Source organism: Rhincodon typus, chromosome 3 (genome assembly GCF_021869965.1).
Source record: "Rhincodon typus isolate 14 chromosome 3, sRhiTyp1.1, whole genome shotgun sequence".
Taxonomy (NCBI): domain Eukaryota; kingdom Metazoa; phylum Chordata; class Chondrichthyes; order Orectolobiformes; family Rhincodontidae; genus Rhincodon; species Rhincodon typus.
Genome location: NC_063334.1, coordinates 101,507,090 through 101,520,136, shown reverse-complemented (window position 1 = coordinate 101,520,136; position 13,047 = coordinate 101,507,090). Strand labels below are relative to the sequence as shown.

General features: G+C 41.6%; 1 protein-coding gene across 1 annotated transcript in view; it reads right to left on the bottom strand.

The window, feature by feature from the left end:
- Nucleotides 1-13,047, bottom strand: part of thbs4a (thrombospondin 4a) — a 100,384-nt gene that overhangs the window by 29,417 nt on the left and 57,920 nt on the right. Inside the window, exons 11-12 of the mRNA XM_020527102.2 lie at nucleotides 12,049-12,153; nucleotides 6,888-6,995 (exon numbers count right to left, since the gene is read on the bottom strand). Coding sequence (XP_020382691.2) covers nucleotides 6,888-6,995; nucleotides 12,049-12,153 — 213 coding nt within the window. The remainder of the gene's footprint in view (nucleotides 1-6,887; nucleotides 6,996-12,048; nucleotides 12,154-13,047) is intronic.

Sequence of the window (13,047 nt, the reverse complement as noted above, 5' to 3'; positions counted from 1 at the left end):
AGTTGGGAGTTGGGAGTTGGGAGTTGGGAGTTGGGAGTTGGGAGTTGAGTTACTTGTCACAGAATTCTCAGCCTCTGATTTTTTTCTTGCAGCCACAGTATTTATACGGCTAGACCAGTTCAGCTTCTGGTTAATGGTAATTAGTGGGGAATTAGTGAAGCTAATGCCACTGAATGCCAATGAGTGATGGTTAAATAATCTCTTGTTGGAGATGGTCATTGCCTAACATTTGTTTAGGGACTACAGGAGGAGGCCAAGATGTATCATCCACTTGGCACTTCCGGTTGAAGATTGCTGTGAAAGCTTCAGCCTTAACTTTTGCACTGATGTGCTGGGCTCTTCCGTCATTGAGAATGGGGATATTTGTGGCACCTCCACCTTCAGGGAGTTGTTTAATTGTCCACCACAATTCATGACTAGATGTGGCAGGACTGTAGAGCTTAGATCTGTGGGATCACTTAGCTCTGCCTATCACTTCCTGCTTATGCCGTTTGGCATGCAAGTAGTCCTGTTGGGTAGCTTCATCAGGTTGAGTGCTCATTTATAGGTATGCCCGCTGCTCCTCCTGCACTCTCCATTGAACCAGGGTTGATCCCCTGGCTTGATGGTAATGGTTGAGTGGGGGAATATGCCAGGCCATAAGGTTGCAGATTGAACTGGCGTACAATTCCGCTGCTGTAGATGGCCTACAGTGTTTCATGGATACCCAGTCTTCTGTTGCTAGATCTGTTCAAAGTCTGTCCCATTTAGCATAGTGATGGTGCCACAAAATATGATCGAGGATATACTCAATGTGAAGGTAGGACTTCATCTCTACAAGGACTGTGCAGTGGTCACTCTTTGCAATACTGTCATGGATAGATGCATCTGCAGCTGGCAGATTGGTAAGGATGAGGTCAAGTGTTTTTTCTCTGGTTGGTTCCCTCACCACCCGCTACAAACCTGATCTAGCAGCTATGTTTGTGTGGGTTAGGTAGAGGGTACAGTAAATGAAAAAATCTGGGAATCAGAGAACTACTTCTGATTCAGTTGGCTCTAAATAAGAGTTAAGAGCTAAATGTCACTTTAGTAAATGTAGAATTAAATCTGGATAAATTCCCAGGCATAATCTGATCAAGGGAGTGAGGTTTACATGTAAATTCTTCAAGATGTTTCAATGGAAAATATTGATTTTGTATTATAATGGCAAAGGAGAGATGACCAATCCAGTTTAAAACATGAGCTGCAAGTATATTTTCCGAGAAAGAAATAATAGATCTCTCTCCCTTACGTCTTCTTTTGCAATTGTTTGAAAACTCCTTATGAGAATGCATTGGTTAAACAAATATGAAAGCCAAGCTGTTGAATTGCATTCTGAGTATCTTCCAGATATCCTCACTCCACATTCATGTTTTCAAACCCCTTCATGGCCCTGCCCCTCTGGAACCTACAACATTTGAAATTACTAGACCTGTGCCTTACCACGCACTTTGTCTTCAACTGCCAGGTATATGAACAAATCTTAACAGGACACCCATGAGTTCACCCATCTGGGGGTCTCATAGCAGAAGCTGTTATGCAAAGAGTTGAACGCACAGCCCTCCTCAGATCTAGCCTAAAGTATGGGTCAGGTACATGGATGATACTTTTTTGATCATTAAACGAGCAAAGTTAGAAGAAACACACTATCTTACGAACAGCATATTCACCGGGATCAAGTTCACCAGGGAAAAGGAGAACAACAATCAACCCCCGTTTCTGGACATAATGATGGAACAAACGAAGAATGGTGAATTCCTGACCGGTGTATACAGGAAGACGACACACAGACCAAATCCTGAATTACAACAGTAACCACTCCAGCTGTGTCAGGACTCTGTTTTAATGAGCGATAACGCACTGCAACACCCCAGAGCTACGCAAAAATGAAGAGGAACACTTGTACAAAGTCATTGCAAACAATGGGTATCCTAATAGCTTCATCCGCCAATGCCTGGCAAATAAACAACACTGAGAAGACACTGTATGCCCCAACACACTGGCCACCTTACTCTATATTAGAAACATATCGGAACTGATTACAAGAATCCTACGACCTCTTGGAATAATGACAGCACACAATCCAACAGCCGCACTTCGCCAGCTGCTCTCGAAGACGAAAGACCTCATACCCACAATGAGCAGGACAAATGTAATATACAAAATATCCATGCAGCAACTGTGATAAGCAATACATAAGACAGATGGGCAGGAAACTCACCACCAGGATACACAAACATCAACTCGCTGCAAAATGGCACAACCAACTCTCCCTCGTTTCTATTCATTCCAACAAACAAGGACATCAGTTTAACCCGGACAACGTAACAGAACTAGGGACAAGCAAAACGAAGACAAGCACAAGAATTCCTGGAAGCCTGGGTTTCAACCACTGGTACCATAAACAAATGTGTTGAAATGGACCCCATCCACATACCACTGTACAGCAAAACAGAACTACCCACCATAACTGAACCAGATAAATTCAGAATGGAACAAAATAACAGCGCTTCAACAGAGGCTAGACAGCACTGAAGATGTCACCTAGAAGGGGGATGAAACTTTGCACAAAAACCAGTCAGGTTCGTTGAACCAACCAGCAACCCTTACAACATTTTCCAACACTACAGCCCTGCATGAGCTCCTTTCCTCCCCATTATTCTGGCCTATTTTTTCAGCCCAGTTTTCATTTCTTCTCATTTGTGGTTGTGCCTTCAGTTGTCGAAGCTTTAAGACATGAAATAGCCTCCCTGTACCTCTCCATCTTTCTCTTTGTTAGCAATGCTCGTAAATACCTGCTTTTTAAAGCTGTCTTTTGGCCACTTGATCTTAAAACTCCTTATGCGGCTCAGAATCAAATTTTGTTTGCTAGCTCTCCTGTAAAGCACTTTGTGATGATTTACCATGTGAAAGGCATTGTATGTAAATACAGGTTGTAGTTGCTGAATTGCAAGCTGGTGCAAATAGCGGATTCCACACTCCTCACTGCATTTCTGTAAAATCATCCAGTGGAGAGATAAGGTACAGTCAATTCTGTGGCTGCATATTGGTAAAAGAAAGAGAGAAATGTGTGAACTAAGAGCAGGAATAAGCTTATTCAATAAGATTGTGGCTTTATTTCTACCTCCATACCATTTTCTCACACCATCTTGCTATCCCTTGATGTTTTAATGTCTAGAGATACTGCGAGAAAAATTAGACAGTGGGTAATGGGATTTATATTGAGCTTGCTTTGCACATAATTTATGGTTTGATTTAATTTAACGAGAAAACCCTGTGTTAGATTATATGTCCAATAAAGTGAACAGTATCAATCATTGAATTAATACACCAACTAATGGAAAGAGTATGGGAGTAAATTACAGGTTATAATTGTTCTCTTCAAATGGATAGGCTTAACTGTGCAGCCATAGAACTACTGGAACATATTCTACTGAGTTCAATCTGTGGTTGTGTATATCTGAACTGAGCTCCTCATTGTAAATTGCAGGATAGTTTTCCCACTGACATGTCTCAAACTGACTGTCTATCGATGTATTATAGCCAATAGCCAACCTAGCAACTATGAAGTCAGACATTTGTGCAGCAGCTTTCAGACTTGGCAAGTTATTGGCTGGGATTGACATGACCCGAGGCTGACCCTGGTGAAATTTGTTCCAGTTGCTATTATTGATGCTGTGAATGCCTACCAGATTCATTCTGTGCAGACATCACTAGGTAACAAATGCTTTCTGCTTTCAGAAATTCTCCAATTCGCAGTTGTTTCTTTTATGTCGGGAAATGCTATAAATAAAGCCATTAGCTCCTCCATTGTTTGTTGTGCAGTTGCTTGAAATTGTTACCGTTCACTGAGTGTTCATACAAATAGAAATCTACAGCTCCTGACAGAGAAAATTACAGCAAATATTTGTGGTATTTGCTCAAACATAAGGGAAATCTTCACTGGGGTAGATTTCACAACTTTTTACCCAGGGTGAGGGAGGAAGAGGTGCAAACCTTCACATCATTGAATGGCACTTTAGGAATTTGTCTGCAGTAGTCAATATATCCTGCCATCACTTTCTGTACATTTAATCTCCCTTCCTTCATCACTGACCAAAGTCGTACAGCTTCTTCAGAACCTCACTGGGCAAGCCCTTTCCCTTCAAAGACTGTGCGGTGGTTCAGGCTGGTGGCTCATCATAACCTTTTCAAGGGCAATTAGGGATTAACTGTAAATGTTGGCCTTGGCAGTGATGCCCAGAATGCTAAACAAAAAGAACATTGGTGGCTTCACTGAACCCTTAGCTGAGTTCTTGACGCGCTCAGCACTTCTTCATACATTCTTCCACACTATCTGAAAATAATAGGTTTTAGGATTCTGAGAAGGTCACAGACATGTGGGCAGGTAAGGCCATGATTTATTTATAAAGATGAAAATTTTACATTTAATTGTTGGGAGACTAGGAGTCCAAAAATCTCAATGAAGGGTGATGTATAAGCAGAGCTTTGAATGAACTGAAGATTATGGAGATTAGTAAATTAGAAATTGAAACTGAGAAAGACATGTTGTGTGGTAATCTCACCCAACTAAGTAGGAACAGGAATAGGCCATTCAGTCCATCGAGCTTCTTCCACCATTCAATTAAATCATGGCTGCTCTGTGGCCAACTCCACATACCTGCCTTTGACCCATTTCCCTTAGGTACATTTTTGTTAAGCAAAGATAGGTTTGAAATTAACAACTGAACTATGATCCACTGCCATTTGTGGAAGAGAGTTCCAAGCAGCTACCATCCTTTGATAGATTTGGAACGGATCTAGCAATTCAAAACCAGACATCCATGATGCGCTGTGTGTGATCAGCATCAGCAGAATTGTATTCCAATACAATCTGCAACCTCATGGTGCAACATATCTCCCACTCAACCATTACCACCAAGCCAGGGGATCAACCCTGGCTCAATGGAGAGTGCATGATGGAATGTCAGAAGCATCACTAGACATATCTAAAATGAGGTGTCGACCTGGTAAACGTATAAAACAGACTACATGCCAAACAACATAAGCACCAAGTGATACAGCAAAGCCATTCCACAACCAAGGGATCAGATCTAAACTGCGCAGTCCTGCCACATCCAGTTGTGAATGATGGTGGACAATTAAACACCTCACTGGAGGAGAATGCTTCACAAATATCCCCATCCTCAACGATGGGAGAGCCTAGCACCTCAGTGCAAAAGTTAAAGTTGATGCATTCGCAACAATCTTCAGTTTATCCACCATCAAACAACACATCCCAATTTATCATAGCTATCTCGCACCTCATAGCATCATAGTTTCCTTTGTTTAGATTCAGGACCCTAGTCTCAGAAACAACAATGTCATTCTCCATCTTAATGAAAAGTTTGATCATATTACAGTCACTCTTCTCCCAAGGCATCTCGCACAGCTAGATTGTCAACTATTCCTTTCTCATTACACAATACCCAGTCTAGAATGGTCTGTTCTCTAATAAAAACCAAAAGAAGTACGGATACTGTAAACCAGGAACAAAAGCAGAAGTTGCTGGAAAAGCTCAGCAAGTCTGGCAGCATCTGTGAAGCAAAAATCAGAGTTAACGTTTCGGGTCTGGTGACTCTTCCCCAGACCTGATGGTAGCTGGGAAAATGTCAGTTTATATGCAGAAAATACTACAAGCTACTATCAGTTCTGAGGAAGGGTCACTGGACCTGAACCGTTAACTCTGATTTTTTTCTTCACAGATGCTGCCAGACCTGCTGATCTTTTCCAGCAACTTCTGTTTTTGGTCTGTTCTCTAGATGGCTCCTCAACATATTGAATCAGAAAACTATTGTGTACACAGTCCAGAATTCCTCCTCTACAGTATTGTTCCTGATTTGATTTGCCCAATCAATACACAGATTAAACTCACCCATAATCACAGCTGTAGCTTTATTCCACACTGAAATGTGACAAAGCAGCAAGATATGACAATTGTGCATTCGATGTTCTGAAACGGTTTTGGACCTGAGCTTGTTTCTGCCTAACTCAATTTTACACAAGAATCATCAGCTCAAGCTCCCTCCTGAAGGTGTGACATATGGAAAAATCACTGCCACTCTGAACCCAGATAAGGTCTCGCATTGGTAGCCAGCTGTATCAACTGCTTCGCTAGTTATTGTGTGCTTTAGGAACTCTAAGCGTTCTACCATGCAATACATTTCTCTGGAAGTTGGGACCATCTTTAATGTTGCTCAGGCTGATTTCCATGAGAGGCACAGCACATGTGATCCAGTTCTGGCATTCACCACCTACATCTAAAAGGGTTTCCTTAACAAGCTGAACCAGGCACAGGTGCTCCTGGACACCACAGCAGCCCACAACACAATGTGAAACACTGTCTTGCTCCTCAAGCTGTCCTGGTACTAACCTGGGTTGAAACACTCTAACTTAAATTTCTTTTATCCTTTTCCAATTTACTTGAGCACAGAGCACATCTGCTTTGAAAAGTTGAACTAAAAAAAATCTGCTGACTGACTGTTTACATCTCCGCAATGACTTGTTAATGCCTTCCATCTCAGTGGCCCATATGGAGTAACTTGCCTGAGCAGGAACTATCAGCAGGCAAGTGGGAAACAGCAAATTCAAGAAAACATAAAAGCAATAAACATAATTATTGGAAATTGGCTAATCAGAAAGGTTAAGGAACAGTTCACATTTGCAAAAGAATGGTTATTTGTTTATCCAAAATACCATTGATTGAAATATTCTGTTGTTGTTACTATGTCTTTTACACACCTCCAAAGCTGCACACAGCTATTAGTGCCTCCAATTAAATGGTTACAAATCTAAGAAAGAAATGTTGGTGTTATAATTTAAGCACATGCCTGTGCATTGAAAATGCCATCTCCATCTGCATCATCATCACAAGCATCTCCAGCCCCATCACCATCAGCATCTTCTTGTCCAGAATTGGGAACAAATATGCAGTTATCCTAAGAAGCAAGAAAAAAATGTTTAAAAGATACAGCATATATGTCCACTTCTAAATCACTTACAAAGAGTAGCTTCATATTTTCACTATTGAGAAAATGAGACAAACGGATCTAAAGAATAAGACTGAAAATTAGAAAGTTTTCCAATCTATCCAGTCTCCAGTATAGTACAGAATCTAACATTACCAGTCAATACATTTTCCACTATCTTGCTTTTCAGCCCTACTGCAACTTTCACAAATAACAGTGTGGGCTCAAACAGCAGCACGGAACTTTTCACAGTTGGCGATGCACTGAAGTAATGGCCTAGATGATACTTGTTTATTCCACATTGTTTCCTACCCAGATTCCAAAATAAGAGACACTACAAGGATTGAAATGATAAAGTCTCATTGCTTACAGGAGTCACTGCTTGATGCAAACATAGGTGGTAGAAATGGAGAGAGTACCAGAAGTGTAAGCAACATTTGTACCCATTCAGACCCCCAGCCAGCACTATAGATTCATAATTTCAGCCTTAAACATCTACTTCAGTTGATTAAATAAGGCCATAGCTCTCTTTGATGTGTGCCTCAGATTATTTTGTCCTACTGCACCATATGCATGACTATTTCAGAAAAATATCATTAATAGTTTGTGTGGATCAACTGGTTACAAAGCGGAAGGAGAAAATGTCTGTGACTCACAACAATGGATGTCTATTCCATTTTAAATTTCTGATATTTCCAAATGGCCTAGAAAGCTACTCAGTTCGAGATCAATTAGGGATGAAGGTGTGAACTTGAAAATGAGTTGGAGGGAGTGTAACTGCACCTTTCATCTAATTTCTTCCTGAATGACTGGTGACATCTGTTTGGAAAGTGTAAACATTCTGTCAAACCTTATTCAAAGTAAAGGAGCGGAAAGACAACTTTTATTCTCAGGGCTGGAGGCTGGTCTAGCTGCTGTTTTTGATCAATACTCACAAGATTTTGCAGCTGGCTGCCATTCCCTCAGTTGGGGGCCTGCAGCCATTTCCAGGCACAGAGTCCTGCTACAGCTTGTGTCTGGGATATCGAGGGCCCAGGGTAAAATCAGATCAGACATGGCACTCCACCTGACTTGTACACAGCTGGGGGAACGTTGGCCCTGCAATCCTCATGGTCTATTGTCAAATACAAAGTTTAAATATTTTTGAAGAAAAATGGTGTGCCAATTCCTAATTTTCCTTTATATTTTTCCAATTTATTTAAGCACAGTAGATTTGCTTTGGAAATTTTCTCACTTGCCATGTTATTTTTCAAGAATGACAAGCCAGAAGCGATAGTGGTGAAAAGATGGTGTCACTGGACTAATGATCAAGGGGCTTAGGCTAATGCTCTAGGGACATGGGTCCAAATCCCATCATGGTGGCTGGTGGAATTTAAATTCAGTTTAAAGCTGGGTTCAGTAATTGTGACCATGAGCCATTGATTATCATAAATATCCATTTGGTTCACTAAGGTCCTTTAGGGCAGAAGGAAGTTTGCCATATTTACCTGATTTAGCATTTGTGAGATTCCGGTTGTCGAGTCTTCACCATTCTCTGAAACAGCCTAGCAAACTGCCCAGGCCAAGGGCAATTAGGGATGCACAACAAATGCTGGCCTAGACAGTGACAGTCCCATCCCATCCTTTCTCGTGCTTCCCGGAAACTTTGGGGCTCTGACAGACCATCTGGGAACACTTATTTTTTCCAAGTGCCGCATGCTGGTTCTCTGGCCTCCATGGGCAATTAAAAACTCTAGCCAATCTTTCAAGTTCATTTAAATGATGAAAAAGATAATGGAGAAACGGAGAGAGGGATGGCCATGGGATAGATAAAGGAATGAAAGATGATACTGGAGGAGCTGGAAATAAACAGTGATAAACCAAGAAGCAAGACTAGCAGTTGGTCTCTGCAAAAAGATGGTGGGAGGTGGCAATGAGAAGGGAGTCTGACAATTTCTTGTCACCATGACTTATTGCCAGCAGCTGGAACAGAAATCTTAGTGACACTACCACAGTATCACTGGGCACCGAGCTGCATGCAAATCAAATAAATGGCCTTTATGGGCACTTTTACCCATATCAATCATGCTTAATGCCGCAATGAGAAACTGCCAAATAAACCCTGGGTGTTTACAGGGAGTTCCCCAGCTGTAGGAGATGCCATAGCAACTACTCCCCCAAACCTGACAGTCCAGGTATGTCCACCTGGTCCAAACGTCCTCCGAAAATTGCGTATGGTTTTGAGAACCTGAGCATTGAGGTGCCCCATGTTTCTGAGGAGGCTTCAGCAATGCCATCGATCCCAGTAACACTGCCCAGGCTACAGACGGGGGCAGACACCGATTGGAAAGATTCAGCTCAGGACAAAGAGATCATAATGGGAGTGAGGCAGAGAAGAATAACAGCAAGTAATTGGAAACTTAAAGTCACATTTGTGCAACTACCCAATCTGTGTTTGGATTCTTCAGGAGACTGCATTGAAAGCATCAAATACCATCTATTAAGTTGAATAAAGTGCTAGTAAGTCACTGTTTTAGGCCATGGATAACTTGAAGGTAGAAGATGAAACTGCAGGCATTGTATCTCCTGAATTATACAGAAAAGTCAGGGAAGAGTCGAAGAATTGGGCAAGATGCTTAACATTTTGGGATCCAGCAACCAACTCCATTCTCAGTTGATTAAATTAAAAGAAAGCCCCCAACAAGGCTCCTGCAAAAGACAGGTAGGATTCACAGCCCAATGGTATAGTTAGCATTGCTACTTAAAGCTCACCTTCTCTAGAGAAGGCCCATACTGTTAGACGCTCAATAAGAAAAACAATGTGGGAGATGCTGATTAAGTACAAGATTGGCTTCTTACATCATTTCTTGTACATTGGGAAGAGCTGGATTGCTCAGCCTCGGCCTTACAGGGGAGTTTTCAGCTTTTGCCTCCACTGATCAGATTTTCACACCTCCCCCCTTGCAGGTCATGGCCCTGCGTTTGTAGCTTCACTCCCTTCCTTGTGCTGATCAATCAATCTCCACTCCATAATCTCCTGCCCAGTTCTGACACAGTTTTGATGCTGCTGCTTCCCCACTGCCTGCTATCCACCAACCCAACAGGCCGTGGCTGTGACCTTTGCTTTGCTGCCTGCCATTTTGGAGGCTGGGCCCCTAATCAATTCAATCCAAAGTCCCTCAAATGCTATAAAGATCAATAGATCCCCAGAATGTGAAAGAGTCAAAAGGGACAGGAAAGTTAAATAACACAAGAGATGAAATAGAGGAATCAAATAGTGGGAAAAGAGAAGGATATATGGCATAAGGCAACAAATAGGGAATCACCTAAAATGGTGAAACGGAAAGAAAAGCGGTCAGATAGCAGGAGAGAAAGGGAGACACAGTGGCTCAGTGGTTAACTCTGCTGCCTCATAGCAACAGGTCAGAAGTCACACGAAACCAGGTTATAGTCCAACAGGTTTATTTGAAATCACAAGCTTTCTGAGCGCTGCCCCTTTGTCAGGTAAAGTGAGTCACTTCGCCTGATGAAGGAGCAGTACGCCGAAAGCTTGTGATTTCAAATAAACCTGTTGGACTATAACCTGGTGTCGTGTGACTTCTGACTTTGTCCACCCCAGTCCAACATCGGCACCTCCACATCATAGCACCAGGGACCCAGGTCTGAATCCAGGCTTGGATGACTGTTTGCACATTCTCTCTGTGTCTGTGTGGGTTTCCTCTGGGTGCTCCAGCTTCCTCCCACAGTCCAAAGATGTGCAGTTTAGGTAGATTGGCCGTGCTAAATTGCCCATAGTGTCTAGGCATATGCAGGGTGGTTTGATTAGCCATAGGAAATACAGGGTTACAGAGATAGGGTAGGGTTGTAGGTCTGGGTGGGATGCTCTTTTGAAGGTCGGTGTGGACTCGATGGGCTGAATGGCCTGCTTCCACACTGTAGGGATTCTATGAAATCAAAGCATGAGAAATGCTTCAAGGACAATAGACAAAGGGAGTATTTTTCTCTTCCATTGTAGCATATTCAGATAAGTGAATAAGTTAATGATTGCTTTGAAGCAAACCATGGAATGAATTTCCACAAACAAAACAAGCTTTGTCTCAGGTTAAGAAATTAAATTGAAAAAAAAGGCCAAAACTTCAAAATTACCTTGGAAATCAGAACTTGAAATGAATCCTGGATATTTTGAATTATTCAGTCACAGGATGTGGGTATCACTGGCTAAGCCAACATTTATTGCCCATCCCTAATTGTTCATAGGGCAATTAAGAGTCAATCATATTGCTGTGGGTCTGAAATCATATGCAGGCCAGACCAGCTAAGGATGCCAGATTTCCTACCATAAAGGACATCAGTTAAACTCTTGGGTTTTTCCAACAATCAACTATGATTTTATGGTCATCATTAGACCCCAGTGGGATTTGAACCCCCAACCCCAGAACATTAGCTGAGTTTCTTGATTAATAGTCTAGTGGTAATATCACTAGGCCATTGCCTACCTACATTGTGGCAGAATTCCATAGCAGACATTAAACTCCAGATCCTGTTGATTTCAAATAGGCTTTAGTGGGAATCTCATCAATTTGAGATCTAGCTGGGATTGATCACCTTCTCTAGTTACTATAGTTTCAATTGGTTTTCCAAATTACACACTAACTACACAGTTTTTGCGAACTTCATGAGTGCAAATTCAGTTTGAATGTAAAAGACTTTGAAGTGTTTCCATTTTTGGGATGCTACTTCATAGCTGCACAGGGAAAGATGCTGGAAACTTACCAGAGAAATGCAAGCAATACATCAAATGGAGTACACAGGGGAAAAAAAAAGTAACAACCATCAGATGCTAAACATAAATCAGGATTTTGTCTTTCCAAGCTCTAAAGCCCTCTCCATTCTGCCTCTTTTCCTTCCTTATTGCCATGAATCCCTTAAATATACAGTAAAACATACTCAATGTATACTTGGTTTGTGCTCTGCTGTGAATGAATCCCACACTTTTACAGTAACTGGACATGGCCGCAGTGATTTTTCAAAAATTTTTGCTAACCTTCCTGCAGTTGTTATCTGGGCACCTGAGTTCCTGGTCAGGATAGCCATCGATGTCTGTATCTTTGCCACATACATAACCATTTCCAGCCCAGCCGATTCCACACTATAGAAAGAAACAAAGGCAGCTGTGAGGAGGAGTCTGTCCTAAAATAGTGCACGCAGTCATTTTCTGTTCACGGGTGTAGGTCGTAGGGCACATGACAAACATTGACAAGATGCTGGATAACCACACCTCATTAGGTTGGGGGGGGTCAACATTTCAGGATAGGGATGGGGTGAAAGAAGAAACAAATCTGGAGAGATGCATACAAAATTGTTACAAACACACTGAATTTTGAAGAAGGGTCACTGGACTCAAAGCACTAACTGTTTTCTCTCCGTAGATGCTGCCTGACCTGCTGAATTTCTCTACCAATTTCTGTTTTTGTTTCAGATTTCGAGCATCCGTTGTTCCTTGTTTCATTTATCTGAGTTGATATTTGTTCATTCACACTTAAACAAGCTATATATTGTTAATTGACAACTAATGCATTGATTTTCAGAAGATAAAAGTTTGTGTGCAATATACCATTAAAGCTAAAGTTAAGAAAAGGCAATTTCATCTTCTACATACACCAGACTAGTTTAATTGTGGGAAGATTACTTTCAAAATATTTTATTCAGTCACTGAAACTGACCTTGTAACAATTTATTCCACAATTAACACAGGTACTGCTGGAATTAGGTAATGGAAAATTTCCTCTGGTCTTAATGCTCTTAGTCACAAAGGCTTGCCTGGGACTGGATACTGTTAATTACTGTATGCATTTAATTTAAGTTCAGAAAAACTGAGCAAACATTCACTCATTAAGACTGCTTCATTCACACAGCAGATAGATTCCACTCTTTTGTTCGTTCTACCTCAGCCACTGTATCTCTTGAGACCTTGAAACATCCTACGACATCTCTAATTTCACAACACACTGAAGCATCCAGTTTCAATTGAAAGAGAAACAGA